The sequence below is a fragment of the Xiphophorus couchianus genome, chromosome 6 (genome assembly GCF_001444195.1).
Source record: "Xiphophorus couchianus chromosome 6, X_couchianus-1.0, whole genome shotgun sequence".
Classification (NCBI taxonomy): Eukaryota; Metazoa; Chordata; class Actinopteri; order Cyprinodontiformes; family Poeciliidae; genus Xiphophorus; species Xiphophorus couchianus.
Genome location: NC_040233.1, coordinates 20,785,288 through 20,802,090, shown reverse-complemented (window position 1 = coordinate 20,802,090; position 16,803 = coordinate 20,785,288). Strand labels below are relative to the sequence as shown.

Genomic DNA, 16,803 nt, shown 5'->3' with positions numbered 1-16,803 from the left:
TGAATTAACAAGCCAAAAGTAAAAAGGTTTTAGGTTTGTAATCAAAATTGGAAGTTTTTCCTTCTTTGGACTGGCAATGTCTGAAAGAGGAAAGAAAGTATTTGCTAAAAAAGAGCACCATGCCTACAGAAAAGCACGGTGGTGGCTCTATGATGCTCTGGGGCTGCTTTGCCTCCTCTTGCCTTGGAAACCCGCAAGACGAATTCAGTTAGATGTCAGGAAATCCTGGAAGAAATCCCATTCTGTCTGCCATGAAGCTGAAATTTGGGTGTCATTGGACCTTCAAGGAAACTTTAGAAAATCTTGAGATGTTGATAACATTATTAAATGTTGCCATGACAACACCAGGTTCAAAATATGCTTATTTTATCTTTCTTCTCTTTCTGATCTGTGCTTCCAACTCCATGTGACCTTTAGCATTTTTGGCAGTGTCATTTGTGGCTGGTGTGAGCTTTTGCTGCCCTACTGGCTAAATATTTTATCAGCATAAAAAAATGCAACCTTCAAGACTATGTTAGCCAACAATTGGTAAACTCAAAGCAATCCTTTGTGACGTAAATATTGTGCACACCGATATCTTATGATATTCTCTTGATAGCTCTCCTTTAAAGAACTCCAATGATCCCAGACATATCTCGACGTCCTGGAAGATACTACAGTGTCCATCAGGGTCTTGTGACTCATAAAACTTTCCAGTAGGATTTGAAAGAAAGGCAGTTGCAGCACGCAAATCCAGGAATATTAGTGAACCGGCTGCCAGAGTCTGTGTCTGGCTCTGAATCCCACTGTCAGCAACTTATTACAATACAAGGGCGCTCTAACATGCTCGTCATAAAAGACTTGAATAATTTTGAGACTATAGAAGTCACTGGAAGTGATATTCTGTGTTGAATTTGGAAAACTCTGCTGAATGTAGCTATTTCAATTGTTTTAGTTTATTTTATTTTATCCAAACAGCTGCTAATTTATATATTTTGCCACTAAACCTGCTTTGCAGTGGTTGCTTGAATCATTTCAGATCCATCTGTACACCAATAGCTTCTGAATAACAAAGGCAGGGCAAATGTGATGACAATCGAGTGAGATCTAGGTGTGAGGAAAGGTGGAAAACTAGGCCAGAAGAAACACAGCGAGCTTTTCAACACTAGAAATGTGACAGAGAAACACATTACACCCAGTTACTTGTCAAAATGAAGCCGAGCTGTCTGAAAGGGTTTGTAAAGCTTAACAATATGAACAAAATGTCAAGTAGGAATGCTATGATTTAATAATAAAACAACACATAAAATGAGCTTTAAGATTAGCTGTCCTAGTATTTTTATTATAACAGATAGAGGCTAGTAAATCTAAATCTGAACTGTCACTCATAATATTATAGTTCAAACAAAATTTTACGTATCGGGAAGGAACTTCTTGTAAGCTAGCGATGAATAATTGACGGCTCTTATTATTAGGCCAATTGAACAATCAAATGATGAGATAACCTGCAGCCTTTATGAACCCATAAAACATTTGCGCAACAACGTTTGGGAACTTCAAACCAATAAAAGTAAATAAGTAACAAACAAACTTTCACAAACTCTGCGCACTATTCTCTGTGCCTCGCCGTATGTTTGAAACTCTGACCGATGGAACTTGATGCGTCTCACTTCTGGGAATAAAATTCATAAAAATGAAAAGAAAACTAAAAACAAACAGCTGCAGGACCTCGTTAAAATAAAAGTAAAAACTTGGCACTCATATTACCAGGGTAAAGTTTGTGCAGCAAAGTAAAAAAATGAAAGTACGATTCGTTCAGCTCAACATTCACTTTGATTTCTCTGGAAATCTTGAATTAGATCTTATGTGGGCATATGCATAATGCTATGCTACATGTATATGCTATTTAAAATAACACCTTCAACATTAAGTCATAAATTCTAGTGAAAAGTAATTCAAATTTATCATTCCTGGTCAGTCATGCGAACTGGAGGATATTGCCAAAACATGTCATTAGAAATGTAAGTAACCTGTAGCCTACAGCTCTAAGAATACTTTAAAAGGAAGTTGTATCTGAAAATCTCAAAACAATAAACAATATGCCAATCAACGAGAAGTGGGTGGATTACCACAGAGACTATTCTCGAGTAAGAGTAACACTACTTCAACAAATCTTTACTCAAGTAAAAACTAGCCGTCAAAAAAATATTCAAGTTATAGTAAAAAAGTAACTGAGTAACTCATCGTGACATCATTGACCACTACAAATACAGTAGTTAGCATAATAACAAAGAAAGACATAAATCATAAATTTAACATTAACAGTGTTTTTATCTCTGGATAAAACTGCAAAAGTTGCTATTTAGGGCCCCCAGAAACCCAGGGGCCTCCCATAAATGTTTACATTTTTACACAGACCATAGATCTAAGATTTTTATATTTGCCCATGAGAATTTGAATGATGTTAAATTTGATTTGATTTTACCATAGACAATACAGTAAAAATATTTTAGATTGCCTAAAATGGAAACAACTCTTATTCTGCTTAAGGTCCCATACAACCTTGAGCCAGCACTGGGAATAAATAAAATACATTTTTAATAATCCAAAGCAATCTTGAGTAATTTTAACCTTGAGTTTAATGTTTACAGACTCAGTTATTGATTGGAAATGTATGGATTTACAGGTAATTATTAAATGTTCATGTTGTAGGTTAAATAATGTTAGGTGTGAAGTTAAGTAGTTGAAGTTTTGATTCCTAACCTAGAGCGAAGTTGTGACAGGTCAGGAATTACCTCAACGTTTACTGTAATTTATGAGATGTTTATCATCCAGATGCTGTTTTTAACTGGAGTAAAAAACATAGATACCCGTGAAACAATCAAATACAAAAAAAAATCCTTTAAAGTTCTACTAAAATAAGTAGTTTAATTTTGCACTAAAGTATTTCTTTATTTTTTACGTTGTACAAAATTAGTTTATGAAAAGTCGGACTGGTTAAAAAATGTTGCATGGAGAGTCCAAATGAGAATCAGTGGGAATTAAATAATAACTCTGATTCTGCTGATTCTGTCTGAATTTAAATGGAAAAACTTTGTGTTATAGCAACAAACATACACAAGGAAATTCAAAAACTTTACAGAAAAAAGGACAAAAACTACTTTAAAGACAAAAAAATGCTCAAATAAAACATTTAAATGTAAGCATTGCTGTAAATAGTTTAGAACTGGTAAAACAAATCAGTGAATGTTGTTTTTTATTTTATGTTTTGAAATTGCGTAGTATTTACGACGAAACTTTGCCCTTTCTGTTCAGAATGTTACTTTTTATCCTGTTTTTATATGTTTTACATCCTTATCTTTGTGTAAATCTTCATACTTTGATTGCCTGTCACTTTGATGCTTTTGCCCTGGAATTTCCCCACTATGGGACAATAAAAGATATTTTTCTGTCTTAAGGCTTTTGCCTGTATAAATGTTATTTATTTTTCACTTTCTGTACTTGGATGCAAATGTTTCTCTTTTTTATTTTACAGCCCTTAAACTTTGGAAAAGTGAGTTGTTGTCTTTCTCTTTATGCTGCCCTAAGATGACTTTTGTTGTCATTTACTAATGAACTAAATTGAGCTGAATGCATTTATGAGTTTATGAGTCTTTTAAGTAACTATTGCACATAGTTGGAAAAAAAATCAATCAATCTTTTCTATATTTCTCAGAGGTCACGTCTGAGAAAATGCACAAACACACCAGGGACACTTTGAAACTCATAAGCCATCCTATATAAAGAAAAAAAACCCTGATAAGTACAAAGGTGACACTGCTGGCGTTTTGCCAGCACAGACGTCTTATAAAGAGAAGTGCCTGCACAGGTTTGGTAGACACAAGACGAAGGAGCTGCAACTGACACTGATAGCATCACAGGTGAGATATTTTAGGGTTAGAGTTAGTTCGTCTTTATTTTTCTAATCATATTCAATGTTTTTGTTTTGATTAGTTGGTTGTTCATTTCACTATACTAAGAGGAAACAAGAATTGCCATCATTTGCAGGATGTAAATGTTTAGTAAAATCATTAGGTTCATTATCCAAATCCACAGGAGAGAATAGGAATTCTGGGTGAATGTTTTGCATCCTAATTTGTTCTGAAAAGCAACTGTAAAAAGTTAGTTTTGACATAAATGGAATATCAAGAATGCATAATTATAAAAGAATAAAAAGCAAACGTACTTGTCTTTTAGAGGCATTTATATAACAGAAAATTTTCCCCATAATCCGAAATAAATTACTTTGTTGATTCAAGGTGTGACTGGACAGGTGTTAGACAAAGACTGACATTTCTGCATTTGTCAAAAGTTCAAGGTTTATTTGGGAATGTGTGGGTGGAACAGAGCTGCAGTAATAACACTGATAAGGCTGATTGCGTTGATTTTTTCTTTCCAGATTTGCCTCCACTGACTTCACCATGCGGTTCAACACGCTGTTCTTCCTGCTGATTCTTTCTTGTCTCTGCTTCACTTTGGCACAAGGTAAAGAGTTTATCAAACAAACAGCTGGTTTCTGGAAATAGTGTTGCATATCTAGCATGCAATAAAGAAGTAATCAGGGTTAATAAGTTTGGTTTATTGCCAGAATACTGGGATGGGTAGATGTGACTTCCTGTGTCTTTACTGCTGACTTTACAACCTTATTAAACATCCCCACATTTTATAGATAGCATTGACTATCTATAAAATCTATCTGTAGATTTTATAGATAACTAAGTTAAACTTAGTTAACTAAGATTAACTAAATTAATCTTAGTTGATTAACTAAGATTAATCAACTATAATGTTTCTACAAATTTAACATAAAAGTTGTGATGGTTTTGTAATTTGGCGGCTCTGAATTGAAGTTGATTTATGATATTTTAGTGTCCTACGAGGACTGCTGCCTGAAGTATGTGAAGAATCTCGCCAGCAACGTTCAAAAGCACGCAGTGAGCTACAGACGCCAGAAGACAGATGGCGGCTGCAACATCCCTGCCGTAATGTCAGTTTTCCAAACACAAAACGGTTATTTTGAGTCAGATCTAATCACCTGAACCAGAACCTCACCTGAACTCTTCACCTTCCTTTAGCTTCATCATGAGGAGGGGACGCAAGTTTTGCACAGACCCCAACGAGAAATGGGTCAAGGAGCTTGTGCTGAAGATTGATGAGAAGAATAAGAATGAGAAAAAGGTAAATATAGGAAATATTCTTCTACTTGAAATCTGCAAAGAGGTATGTCGTAAAGAAACATTTCTAAAAGTTCAGATTTTTCTGTCCTTGCAGCATTTGAAGCATCCGAAAAGAGGCTGAAGAGGACGGCTCCCCACAGCGACACCACCTTCAATCTTCCTGCTGTTTGCAGTTTTATTACCGAGCAAAGAGCGGCTTTTTCGGCGATTTTATGGAGTCTGACTGGAGGACAAAGTCAGGAGGCTGGCCAAGAAAATGTTGCAGCTCTGCTTTTGCTTTCGCTCAGCATTAACATAACAGGTCAAAAGCTACTCTAGAGTTGCAGCTGCACTTTGTTGTTAACAAATGGACTTTTTAAGCTGATAGGTGACCACAGAATATATTCACAGACCACACATTTCAATGCATGGCTACTTTGGCAACCATTTTCATTCCATCAAACATGAAATAAACTGTTTGATTATAGAAATAGTGATGGAGAGTAAATTATAAGTGTTCATACAATATTTAATACATCTGCAGTGTCTACACATTTCATTTAAGTAATTATATGACTGGAACTGTAATTGCTTTTTTAAAGTTTGTGCCATAGAAAATGAGAAGCTTTGTCATACTTTAATTTAGATTTTTTTTAAGTGTCTTTCATTTCATACCTTTGTGTACAGGTTTTATAGCAAATTATGTGTTCTAATAAAAAATGAAATTATAACGTCTCACATGGTGGTGTCTATGTGTCAAAAATGATTAAAGATGCTCACACACAGACTGGTGTGTTTTGGTGCAAATTTTGCAAATAAACCACAGTTTAGAGTAAAAACGCTTGTGAAGGTGACGACTTCATAAAGAGAAAACTGTATACTGGAGAACACCATCCCAATTGTGAAGTACGGAGGTGGTAGTATTATGTAGTGTGGGTTTTTCCTGCAGGAAAGGCTGGTAACTTAAACTTAAACGTTATGCAGAAATATCAAAGCAATATCTCAAGACATGAACCAGGAAGTTAAAGCTTGGACCAAATAGACGACGAGTAACCCAGCAAATTGGTTACTAATTGCTGGCTATAAATTTGACCCAGTTACACCAGTTCTGTCAGGAGGAGTGGGGCAAAACTCCAGAAAACTACTGTGAGTTATTTTGGTAGGCTGTTTGACCCAGTTCATAAAATGATTTCTACCAAATACTAAAGAAACATAAGTTTATTTTGAAGAAAGTTTATAAAATAATCTTGTTCATTATTTTTGGCATTTAACAAAATTTGTTAAAATGTCAGACAATGAGAAAGTGTGTGCAAATGTTTCAGCGACATTTGAGTTGAATATGATCAAATAAAGAAATATTTCTTAAACTGTTTGATTCATTGTCTTGAAAACTTTTCATTTCTTGATATGAATGTTTGATTTAAATCAACTTTACAGAACACAAGACACTTCACGTCGTTATCCACTAATATGTAACTAGTCGAGTCATAAAAGTGTTCTGAAATACAGTACTATAATGTAGGGAATTACAGTGATAAAATAATACAATAAAGCACTTAAGTTTGAGTTTAAGTAACATATTTACTCTATTATTTACTCTATTACTCTACTGCAACAGGCTGAAGCAGAGCTTTTGTTCATTGTGAAATCAGCATCTCCAGTACGTTGCATAAGGATTCATAGAACCTCGAACTTTTATAACTACAAACCTCATTGTATTTTATTTGAGTTTTATATGATAGAACAACCTGCGACAGACTGGCGACCTGTCCAGGGTGTACCCCGCCTCTCGCCCGGAACGTAGCTGGAGATGGGCACCAGCAACCCTCCCGACCCCATTAGGGACAAGGGTGAACAGAAAATGGATGGATGGATGGATGGATGGATGGATGGATGGATGATAGAACAACACAAATTATAATTTAAAAACTTTTTACAAATACAGTTCTGGAAAAAGTAAGAGACCATTGCATGGAATCCCATTGAAAACCTCCTGGTTATTCCACCAAATGTAGATTTCTGAACTCTTCCTGAGTTAAAATATTAGTATTGTTGTTTCTAAATTAACATGAACTTGTTTTCTTTGTGTTATTTGATGTCTGAAATCACTGCATCTTTTTCATAATTTTGACCATTTCTCATTTTCTGCTAATAAATACAAATTTTTTGCTTGTCATTTCAGAGACATTTTGTCAGTAGTTCAAAGAATAAAAGAACAATGTTCATTTTACTCAAACATATACCTATAAAACTAAAATCAGTTTTGTTTAGAGGTTGTCACAAGCCAGATGTCACAGCTAACATCTGGAAGAAGCAGCTCTGGCCATTTGGGATCAAACTTTCTTTTATTAGCTAACATATAAAACGTGACAGACCCATCGCTACTGTGAAACATGGCAGTGGTAGGATCATGCTGTGGGGATGCTTTTCTTCAGCGGGGTCATCGGAAGATGGATGGAGCCAAATAAGGGTCAGTTATAGGTGATACAAAACGTGAGCTACATACAGCCAGAGCTACAGTGGGATGGTTTAATTCAATGGAGTTCAAACTTTTTGCAATTAAAAGCAGGACTGGTCTACAAAAATTTTATTCATTTTATTATGAAAAATACAAAACATATTTTTTGTAGAAAGAAACCAAATATACACAATGTTTCTACAAAAACACAAATCAGTAAATCATTTTAGATGTATTCTGCCACAAGAAAATGATATGAGTTTCTCTTTTTGTTGTTTTCTTTCATTAACAAAATCTGATTTAGCCTAGTTTAATAAATTCTAAAAAATTACTGGATGTTTGTGGTGATAAATACTCTAAAATTAAAATTAAATGTAAAAATGTGGCTATTAATGGTTTATGTTTTAGGATTATTTTTAATTTGTCTGTAATCTAATTTGTTCTTTCAAATTGAATTTAAAAATCCAAATTTTACAGTCACTTTTGAACCATAATAAATGAAACATTGACCAGCATTTTGATGTTATTACACTTGACAAAATATAATGTTTACTGGTTTTCTCAATTGTTGACTCTGTTGTATCTTCTGCATTTTGTGTTTTTATGGTGTAATGCAATTTGAACTGCCTTGTTGCTGAAATTTGTTGTACAAATAAACCGTGAAAATTTCACTTTAGCTTGTTTTAATTGTGTCACCTGGTGACACAATTAAATTTAATTATTTTTAATTAATTAATTAATTAAATCAGAATCAATCAATCCACACAATTTAATTGTGTCACCAGTCTGGTGAAATAAATCTGTGTTATTCTTGACTCGTGGACAAGGGATGCAAATGAATCCTCTATGTTTGGACACAGCTGGTTTAGATCAGAGCATGTTCAAGATTGTCATTCGGAAAAGAATTTGAAAATAATTTTTACATAAATTCCAAAATGAAAGCATTTAGGTTGGTGGTTTTAACATAATAAAGCATGAAATTGATCCTCTTCTCTTACATCACTGCTTTCATTTTGTCCAGTTATCAGGACTTTGAGCACATTTATTCAGGTTTGGTTGGAATTTGGATCAAAGTTTCCCTTTCCAAGTGCAGCTCAAGCAAGAAAGCTTGCACAAGACTCGTGTATCAGCGCATGATTAGGAGTGCTATCTGATAAGCCATGGAGCTTGAATTACTAACTTTTTATTTGTTTTATTTGTTATTTATTTCTTGCTCCCTCATCTCCATGGGCACTGCTGGGGCTTGCTGCAGATAAGATCTTCCCATGCCTGACGCAGTGTGTGTTTGACTTTGCTGCCATCAGAGATTGATGACTTCCACACAGGTGCCTTGCAGAGGCTTCATCTTGCAGAGAGCAAGATGAAGTACAGATAATGAGTGTCTCAATAGAAAAATTATTAGCCCACACAGGCCCACTTTAAAAATGTGATGTATGTTGATTAAAGAATGAGTAGGAACACCTTTAAGCTTGTCATCGTCTCTGCTTAAAACACCGGTGAGAGAAAAGTTACTGTTCAGGCAGTTTTAATGTAGTGCGACTTGAGATTTAAATGCCAGGAGGCCTCACAGACTTCAAGTATCTGTTTGAAAATGGTGCCAACTTAGCTCACAGGCAGAAGGAGTGATGAATAGCCTGACAAATGCAAGATAATTACCAAAACAGTTATTGCATATCGAATATTGGTGGACATCCAATACTTCTTTGAGAGTGACTAATAGGAGTACCACCCTCATAGGTCAAAAACACTGTGTTGCAACTTGAAAGGGATTTTGGTGCTTTCGTTTCTTCTTGTCTATATCTCAACAATGCTCACAGGAGAGCTAAAATTTTTTTTAAATGCAAGCTGGGGCAAAGCCTGCGGCTTCTTTTGTGAAGGATGAAAAAACATGAAAGAAAAGTCGGAAAACGAATACAGGAAAGAAAAGTTTACATTAAAACAAATGTCATAAAATCTGAGCTGTTATGGCATATGCTGGAAAGGTGTGAAAATTATAGTTATAAATTATTAAAGCAGGCTTTGTAAACAGAAATAATGACCTCATCTGACACACTGTGACTTATTTATTAATGAAATGGCTGTGCAAGTTGGATGTCAGACACTAACAATCGTGCCATGGCTGTAAATTATGGTTCCCATAAAAGTTAAAACGAATAAAATGAAAGATGAAAGCCGCTGTAAAACATTTCAGAAAGCAACATTGTTTGGAAATGACACCTTTTTCCTTTGAATTACATTTTCCACTAGTATCAACATATCGCAACAGATACTTTATGTCACATAAGACCGAACTGAAGACAGCAAATCAAATTGACTGTGTCATTATAAGAGAAAATTCTGTTCCTTCCTCAGTAATAGTAGGGTGAGTTGATCTGTACAGAGCAAAAGTTAAAAAAAAGTAATATTTTATCGCTTTTAAAAAGCTCTTTAGTGTGCTTAATATCCTCATAAGTAATATTTACTGGTAGTTATATGTACAAATAAAGCAAGGTTGTATATGTAAGAATAATTTAGTGAAATATTTGACCTTCTTTGAGTAACAAGAGTGTGATGAAAACAGTTACCTTCTTTCTGTTGCATCAGCTGAGCTACAACTGGATAAAAAATTATTTTACTAAAAAACAACAACAAATTAACGATACTTGCACTTTTATTGACACACTTTGTACTTGGTGTTTTACATTTTTATAATATTTTCTGTCTGTATTGACTTTATGGCCAATTTTTTGGTCAAAGTGTGAATGTTGAATAAGTTAGCACTAGCTTGCGCAAGCTACCTGGCAGCTAGAAGGCTAATGTTCTCCAAAGTGATTAAACTTATGTATTGATAACTAAAGTTATTGACACAATCCATAGACTTTAGCATTATTTTACAGAATAAATGTAAATTTTTTGTTTTAAAATAGTGGCCTGATAAGAATTATGGAGTTTCTTCTTTTGTCTCTAACCAAATAAACACTGTCACATACATGAGAACCCAAAAATCACATCTGAAGCTCTACAGCCTGCCTCGCTTAAGGTCGGGTTTAATGAATCATTCATAAACATGACATTCAGGAGACCAGAGCTGTAAAAAAAAAAACAAAAAGAAACCTAGCATTCTTGGTAGAGCAAAACTCACTGGCCCAGTTAAAGCCTGGACTTAAATCCAACTGACATGCTGTAACATGATCTTAAACAGGCCACTTATATGTAAAAAATCATTCAACTTTTCTGCAAAGAAAAATGTTGATAATCTTTTGGATAGTCAGGTTTTGATGTCAACATTTAAAGAATTTTTCTTTCCCATTCCAATGCTTTTGGAGGAGGGAGCATTTTCTTAAACTGAGTTTTAAGATTTGCTAAAGGACTCCAAATTTGACTCATGCATCCCTGAACAGGGTGATGCAGGCATGGAAAATGCACGGCTGGTTGCATTCACTAATCTACAAATAAAAAAAACTCTCCTGACTTGTTTTTATATTTCTAAATTCCTGTAACCTTACAGAAAGAGGAATCTGAAGAGGGTCACTGACAACCTTCAACAAATTTTCTTCACGCTCAGCTGATTTAAGTGCAGCAAGTATGTTCATGGAGCATTCTACTGTGTACATTCTCAGAACCTTCATAATACATGAAATCATGCTCCGTCCCTTCAGAAACCTCATGCTATTGCCAAAATACTTGCACTTAAATCAAAGTGTGTGGACATTTAAAAAAAACAAGAGGATCAAGATACATACAGTGAGTGTGTCTAAGAAAGTTTTTCACAATCGCAGAAAATATACGAGTTGGGGCCATACCCTAAAGCTCAGAGTGGAAGCACATCTTAAAAAGTTAAAGATGGAGCTACATGATGGCGCAGACCACAGAGTGGCGCTTGTACAGATGGCCCTCTGACCCGGCTTTCCACCTCAGTCTGTCTAGGGACTCACTCGTGCGTGTCCGACTGTAACCTGCAGCCTCTATCGATCTTCTCTTCTGGATCCGATGAAGCACGATCCGATAGGTCCCGGTGACAGGACTTCTCAAGTCGAGACTGTTGTTGAGCAGATGAACCGTGCTGATGCCAAGATCCTCCATCGCCACTTTCACGCTCAGATCATCTGAGGTGAGGACGTGGTTCTGATTGACCAGGTGTGATGGAGTCGGTCTGGAGGGCGGGTAGGCCTGAGGGTACTCGATGCCTGTCATCCAGTCACTCATCATGATCTGCGTCAAGGTGAGGCGGTCTATGGGAACTGGCCTCAGGAGGCCCTTTATGATCTCCTGACAGGACCGGGAAACGTATGAGGGAATGGCATAAGAACCCTGCAGGATGCAAATCTTCAGCCGGGTCGTGTTGGCTGCTTTAAAGGGCATTGTGGCGGTCACCATGAAGTATAGCAAAATACCCAGAGCCCAAGTATCTGCATAGCGTCCAATGTAGCCTTTCTCTTTGAAAATCTCAGGTGCTGCATAAGGTGGAGAGCCACAGAATGTGTGGAGTATATCACTGGAGCAGCAATACGTGCTAAAACCAAAATCCCCGACTTTAATGCAGTAGGTGTGGGTGTAGAACACATTCTCAGCCTTCAGGTCCCTGTGGACAATGTTATTATCATGCTGGAAAAGGAGAACACAAACACATGTTATTGGAGCAATCAGAGCTGATAATAAAAGTTAAAAAGTTGAGATCTTTTTTAAAGCTGCAGTACGTAACTTTTATTTAAAAATATATATCTTTAAATTTGTCGGGACAGTATGATATGAGACAAATAATCTGTAAAAAATTAATCTCTTCCACCTCCTCACTATGTTGCTATTGTTGTCTGAAGAAACGCATCGCTTCCAGTCAAAAACAGCCAGTCAGATTCAGCAGGAGGGCATTAGCGTTGTCAATCAATCTCATGCACTCTCTGCTAAATGTGCTAATGGTGGAGAAACACTTTATCGTTACTGCCGACAATGGTGGCCATGCTAACTAGCCTTACCATTCACAACAAGCTATGCTGACTGGAAGATGTTATATAGTAGCATGATTGACAGCACTAAGACCCGCCTCCTGGCTCTAATTGGTTGTTTCTGGTTAGCACTGGGAGCACTGGGAGAAGGCAGGGGAGCTTGATTTTTTCACAGATTATCTGTCTCATACTATACTGTCACAACATAGTGACGTAATAAAATATATTTATGTACTGCAGCTTTAACCCTCCCAGCAGCAAAGTTGCTGATAATATCTAAAGTCTTGTTCCCACTGAGTGGTATGGTACCGGTTGGTGCGGTTTGTTATGCTCTTTGTCTGTTTCCCTTGTATGTTTTAGATGTTTTCCTGCTTTAACACACATAAATTCAATTGAAGGCTGATTAATAAGCTTCGGCTTGTTAATCAGATGCATTAAAGATGGGAAACCATCTAAGAGATGCAGGGCAGTGTGCCTTGAGGATCAGAGTTGGGGAACACTGACTCATGCTGTACCAATCAGTGGAAACGAGGTATAAGTGAAAAACTCTTCCCTCTCACTCACGTTGGGTGTGCAATACTGCAAAAATCAAATCAGTCCATTATGAGCTACTATAGGAGGATCAAACATTAATTTGACAAAACTCAAGGTGGGGGAACATAAACAGATTTGGACTTCACTGTATAGTTGGGTATACAGTAGTTTATAGTATATACAACTATACAACACACAGGTATAGTTGCATAATATATACAACTATACAACTGTACATCTTTGAAAAGCAGGAGTGGAGCCTCCTGCACAACCAACAAGAATTCAGTAAGTGGTTTCTGATTGGTAAGTCAATAACAAAACAGTTGACTTTTCCAGCAGTCATTGTACAGTGGATATATCGAAAAAACCAGCTTAACAAACGTTCTGGAGCTCCGCTTGGGTTGCTAGGCGATGGGCTGGGCTTTGCTGGGGTTGCCAGGTAACAACAAAGTGTGACTCAACAATCGGGAGGTTTTTGAAACGGCTCATTTTCCAAACACTAAAAAACCATTAACTTATTGCTTAAGCACTTGGATTGTTTATAGAAGCTGTTAATTTCCAAAATTGAAGGGCAAAAATGTGAATTTTGCATAATTTTTTAGGCAAACATTATCCTGCATTTTTGCCTAAACATCATCATGTCAGTTCCTGGAACCGTCAGTGTTTGACCTGTTTTGACGCTTTCCTCTGAAGCTTTTTGCTTTCGTTTTCCTGGTAAACCCAACGCCCACTCCGTTTCCCAGAGAATTGCCTCCTTCTCACTAACTCACCATGTGCTTGACTGCCGAGAGAACCTGCGAAAACACCAGCTTGCTTTCAAGGTCCGACAGGCGCCCCCTGGTGGTGATCCTGGAGAACAGCTCCCCTCCGCTGGCATACTCCATCACCAGGTAAAGCCGCTTGAAGGTTTCCACCACCTCGTACAGGCGCACTATGTTGGGATGGGACAGCCTCTCCATGCAGGTGATCTCAGAGGCAAAGAGAGCTTGGGTGTGTTTGCTCAGACGATCCTTATCCAGGACTTTCACTGCTACTCTCTCTATATCACACGGTGACACAGAGAAAGGTAATCAAAAACACAATTTTGTCTTAAGCTTCATAATCTCCTCATTTAATTTTCTATTAAAATGCCGCGTTAGACCTGACTTGTCCCCCCCTCTAGCCCTTCACAACATAGCTGCCATGTGACTCAAAAGCAGACGAGGATGAAAACATTATGGATTAGTTAGTGATGAGATTAGTCATGTCTTTGCACATGTGGAATGACCCAGACTGATGGAAGTATGTCTCCTTAAGCTCAGCTGGATGTCTGTGCATTCATCTGATAGCTGAAACACGTAACATCAAACACGTGACTTAAGAAGGAGCGGAAAAAATTTCTCAAAAAACGAGTCACAGGAAGAGGAAATGGAAGATTAACAATCGTCTCTGTACAAACCGCACAGACACTTTGTTGTACTTTGATGTAAAACATCTTTAAGTTTGTTCATCATAAACAGTGGCGCCCCCAAAGAGGGGTGAGGAGGGCCACAAGCCCCTCTTGAAAAATACTGGCTACCCTAGAGAATTTAAATATAGTGTGAATTTATTTAAAGCTTATGTCACACAAAGATAGTTCCATACTTACACAAATGTACTTTAACTAAATAAATAACTAAAGAAACGTATTTAATACATTTGTGACTTGTTTCCCAGTGCTGTAGGACAGTGTGGTGCATTTTTCTTAGCCTCTCTTTCAAAATGGGAAAGACAAGAGAGCATGCCACTTATGTAAACAAGAGCATGAAAATGGATGCTTGTCTACACAAGGAATAATAATTTAAAAGTTTAGAATAACTGGAGCAGTGACAAATGAGGCTGGATGGTTGGAAGTTTCCATAACAACTCTTTTTATCTTTCACACAATGCAAAGACACAAAATCTTACCAAGTATTTTTGGTCTATTTTATAGTGCAAATACCTTAGTACACTTGAAATAAAACAAAACTCAATTATAAGTAATGTTTCAGCAAGATATAGGAGCTTGTTTTAGGTCAATAATTCCTTAATATTTATGAAAAAGTACTTACTCCACTGGCGGATTATTTCACTTCTAACATGTGAAAAATGTCCTGTCATAAGTGAAGAAATCTGTGAGTTTAATGAGTATTTTTAAAATAAATCTTAAGAAATTATTTACTTAAACCGAGCTCCTATATCCTGCTGAAAAGTTACTTGTAAGTTAGTTGTGTCTTATTTAAGATGTTAAGATATTTGCATTGAAAACTAAACAAAAAATACTGTATTTTTGTAGTGCACATATTGTTCTCCATAAATGTGAAAGATTCTGTATGTTGTATTAAAATCAAAGCATCCAAAATCTCACCTTTTGTCAAGTCATGTATTCCCAGTCTAACCTGCGAAAAGTTACCAGAACCGATTTCTCCCTTCAGCTCATAAAATCCCACCCGCCGTCCAAACGTCAGGTCGTCCATCACCCTCTCCGAATGGGTCATGTTGTACACGGCCTTCCCGAAAGCGGTCCTCTGCAGCGACTCTTCATCCTCTGTCACCTTTCTGTTTCTCTCCACTTTGTGGTTCTCCTTTGGTGATGTCAAAGTCAGGATTTCTTCTTGATGGGTGCCTGACCGTAAATAAGAACCTGACATTGAGAAAAAGGAAGTGAGGCAATGTCATGAAAACTTTCTGCAATTTATATCACACTTACTGGAGTGGGAATTAAACTGTGTGTCTGTACTTACATGTTTTCCCTTTAATGTTCTTCTTGCTCCTCTCTGTGTTGATTGCATTATTTCGATTCTTCAAATACATGATTTCAATCCAGATGGGCGCACACTCTTTTCCTCAATTTCAATAAATACAGTGATTTTGAAGTAAAATGAAATATATTTTTCAGTAACCAAACACTCAAATTGAAAGGTTGACTGGAAAAATGTGCAGCATGCATCAGAAGAAAAAAAAAATCTTTAAAAAGACTTTCCTGAAAAGTCTTCTCGCCCAGACTATACACTAGTATGCACTGGCACCTTTGCTGGTCTGTGTGCAGCAGTGTTGTCTCATGGTTTATAATCCAGAACTACAACATAATGCCCTATAATCCCCTCCGGTGTTGGCCTCCTCCCATGCAGACAGACAATACGTAGCCTCTGGAGGTCTTGGAGATGAGCAAACCACCTGACTAACACTCAGTCTTGGAAATACATGTGGATCTACAGTATATCTATACAGTCATTGTATGAATGCTCTAAATTATTCATCCTCTTGCCTCTACAAGATTTTTGCTAATTCAAAAAATTGCTACTTTGGACATGATAGCAATTAAGAACTTCCATTATTTCTATAATTCTTTTTTAAACAATTATTTCTTATTCCTTCATATACATTTAACGCTGAAGCATCACAAAAGTCAGATTTTGTTGCCCGTCAGAAAAATTATGAAGCTCTCATGTGAACAAATTGCTACAGAATTTGCACAACTCCTGTTAAAATGTCACAGCAATGATCCAATAACAGCGCAATCTTATCTCATGAAACATTATGCAAACACTTTGTCTGCACTGATGAAGATTCATTAACCTCAGGATGCTGGGATCCTTGAATCGTAGAGGAAAGCTGATCAGATGGCCACATTTCTGATTAATTTGAGAATTTATTGTCTGTGGGCATTCATGAAATTTCATTTATATAAGATAAGTCCTAAAATATTTTAAAAAGT

At 36.6% G+C, this 16,803-nt stretch overlaps 2 protein-coding genes across 3 annotated transcripts; one reads left to right on the top strand and one right to left on the bottom strand.

Annotated features, from left to right (window-relative positions):
• The first annotated feature begins 3,802 nt into the window (after positions 1–3,802).
• Positions 3,803–5,912, top strand: ccl25a (chemokine (C-C motif) ligand 25a). Of its 2 annotated transcripts, none has more exons than XM_028021813.1 (5): positions 3,803–3,899; positions 4,418–4,503; positions 4,888–5,005; positions 5,094–5,196; positions 5,290–5,912. In XM_028021813.1, the coding sequence occupies exons 2-5, from the start codon at positions 4,440–4,442 to the stop codon at positions 5,314–5,316; spliced, it is 312 nt and encodes a 103-aa protein (XP_027877614.1). In that variant the 5' UTR covers positions 3,803–3,899; positions 4,418–4,439; the 3' UTR covers positions 5,317–5,912. The 2 variants fall into 2 exon arrangements, with proteins under 2 accessions (XP_027877614.1, XP_027877613.1); XM_028021812.1 differs by having other exon boundaries at positions 5,094–5,203; positions 5,288–5,912.
• A 5,285-nt stretch (positions 5,913–11,197) lies between these two features.
• Positions 11,198–15,899, bottom strand: LOC114146391 (serine/threonine-protein kinase NIM1-like). Its single transcript, XM_028020379.1, has 4 exons — positions 15,830–15,899; positions 15,485–15,729; positions 13,859–14,158; positions 11,198–12,216 (listed from the first exon to the last, which is right to left on the bottom strand). The coding sequence occupies exons 1-4, from the start codon at positions 15,897–15,899 to the stop codon at positions 11,461–11,463; spliced, it is 1,371 nt and encodes a 456-aa protein (XP_027876180.1). The 3' UTR covers positions 11,198–11,460.
• Positions 15,900–16,803: the final 904 nt, after the last annotated feature.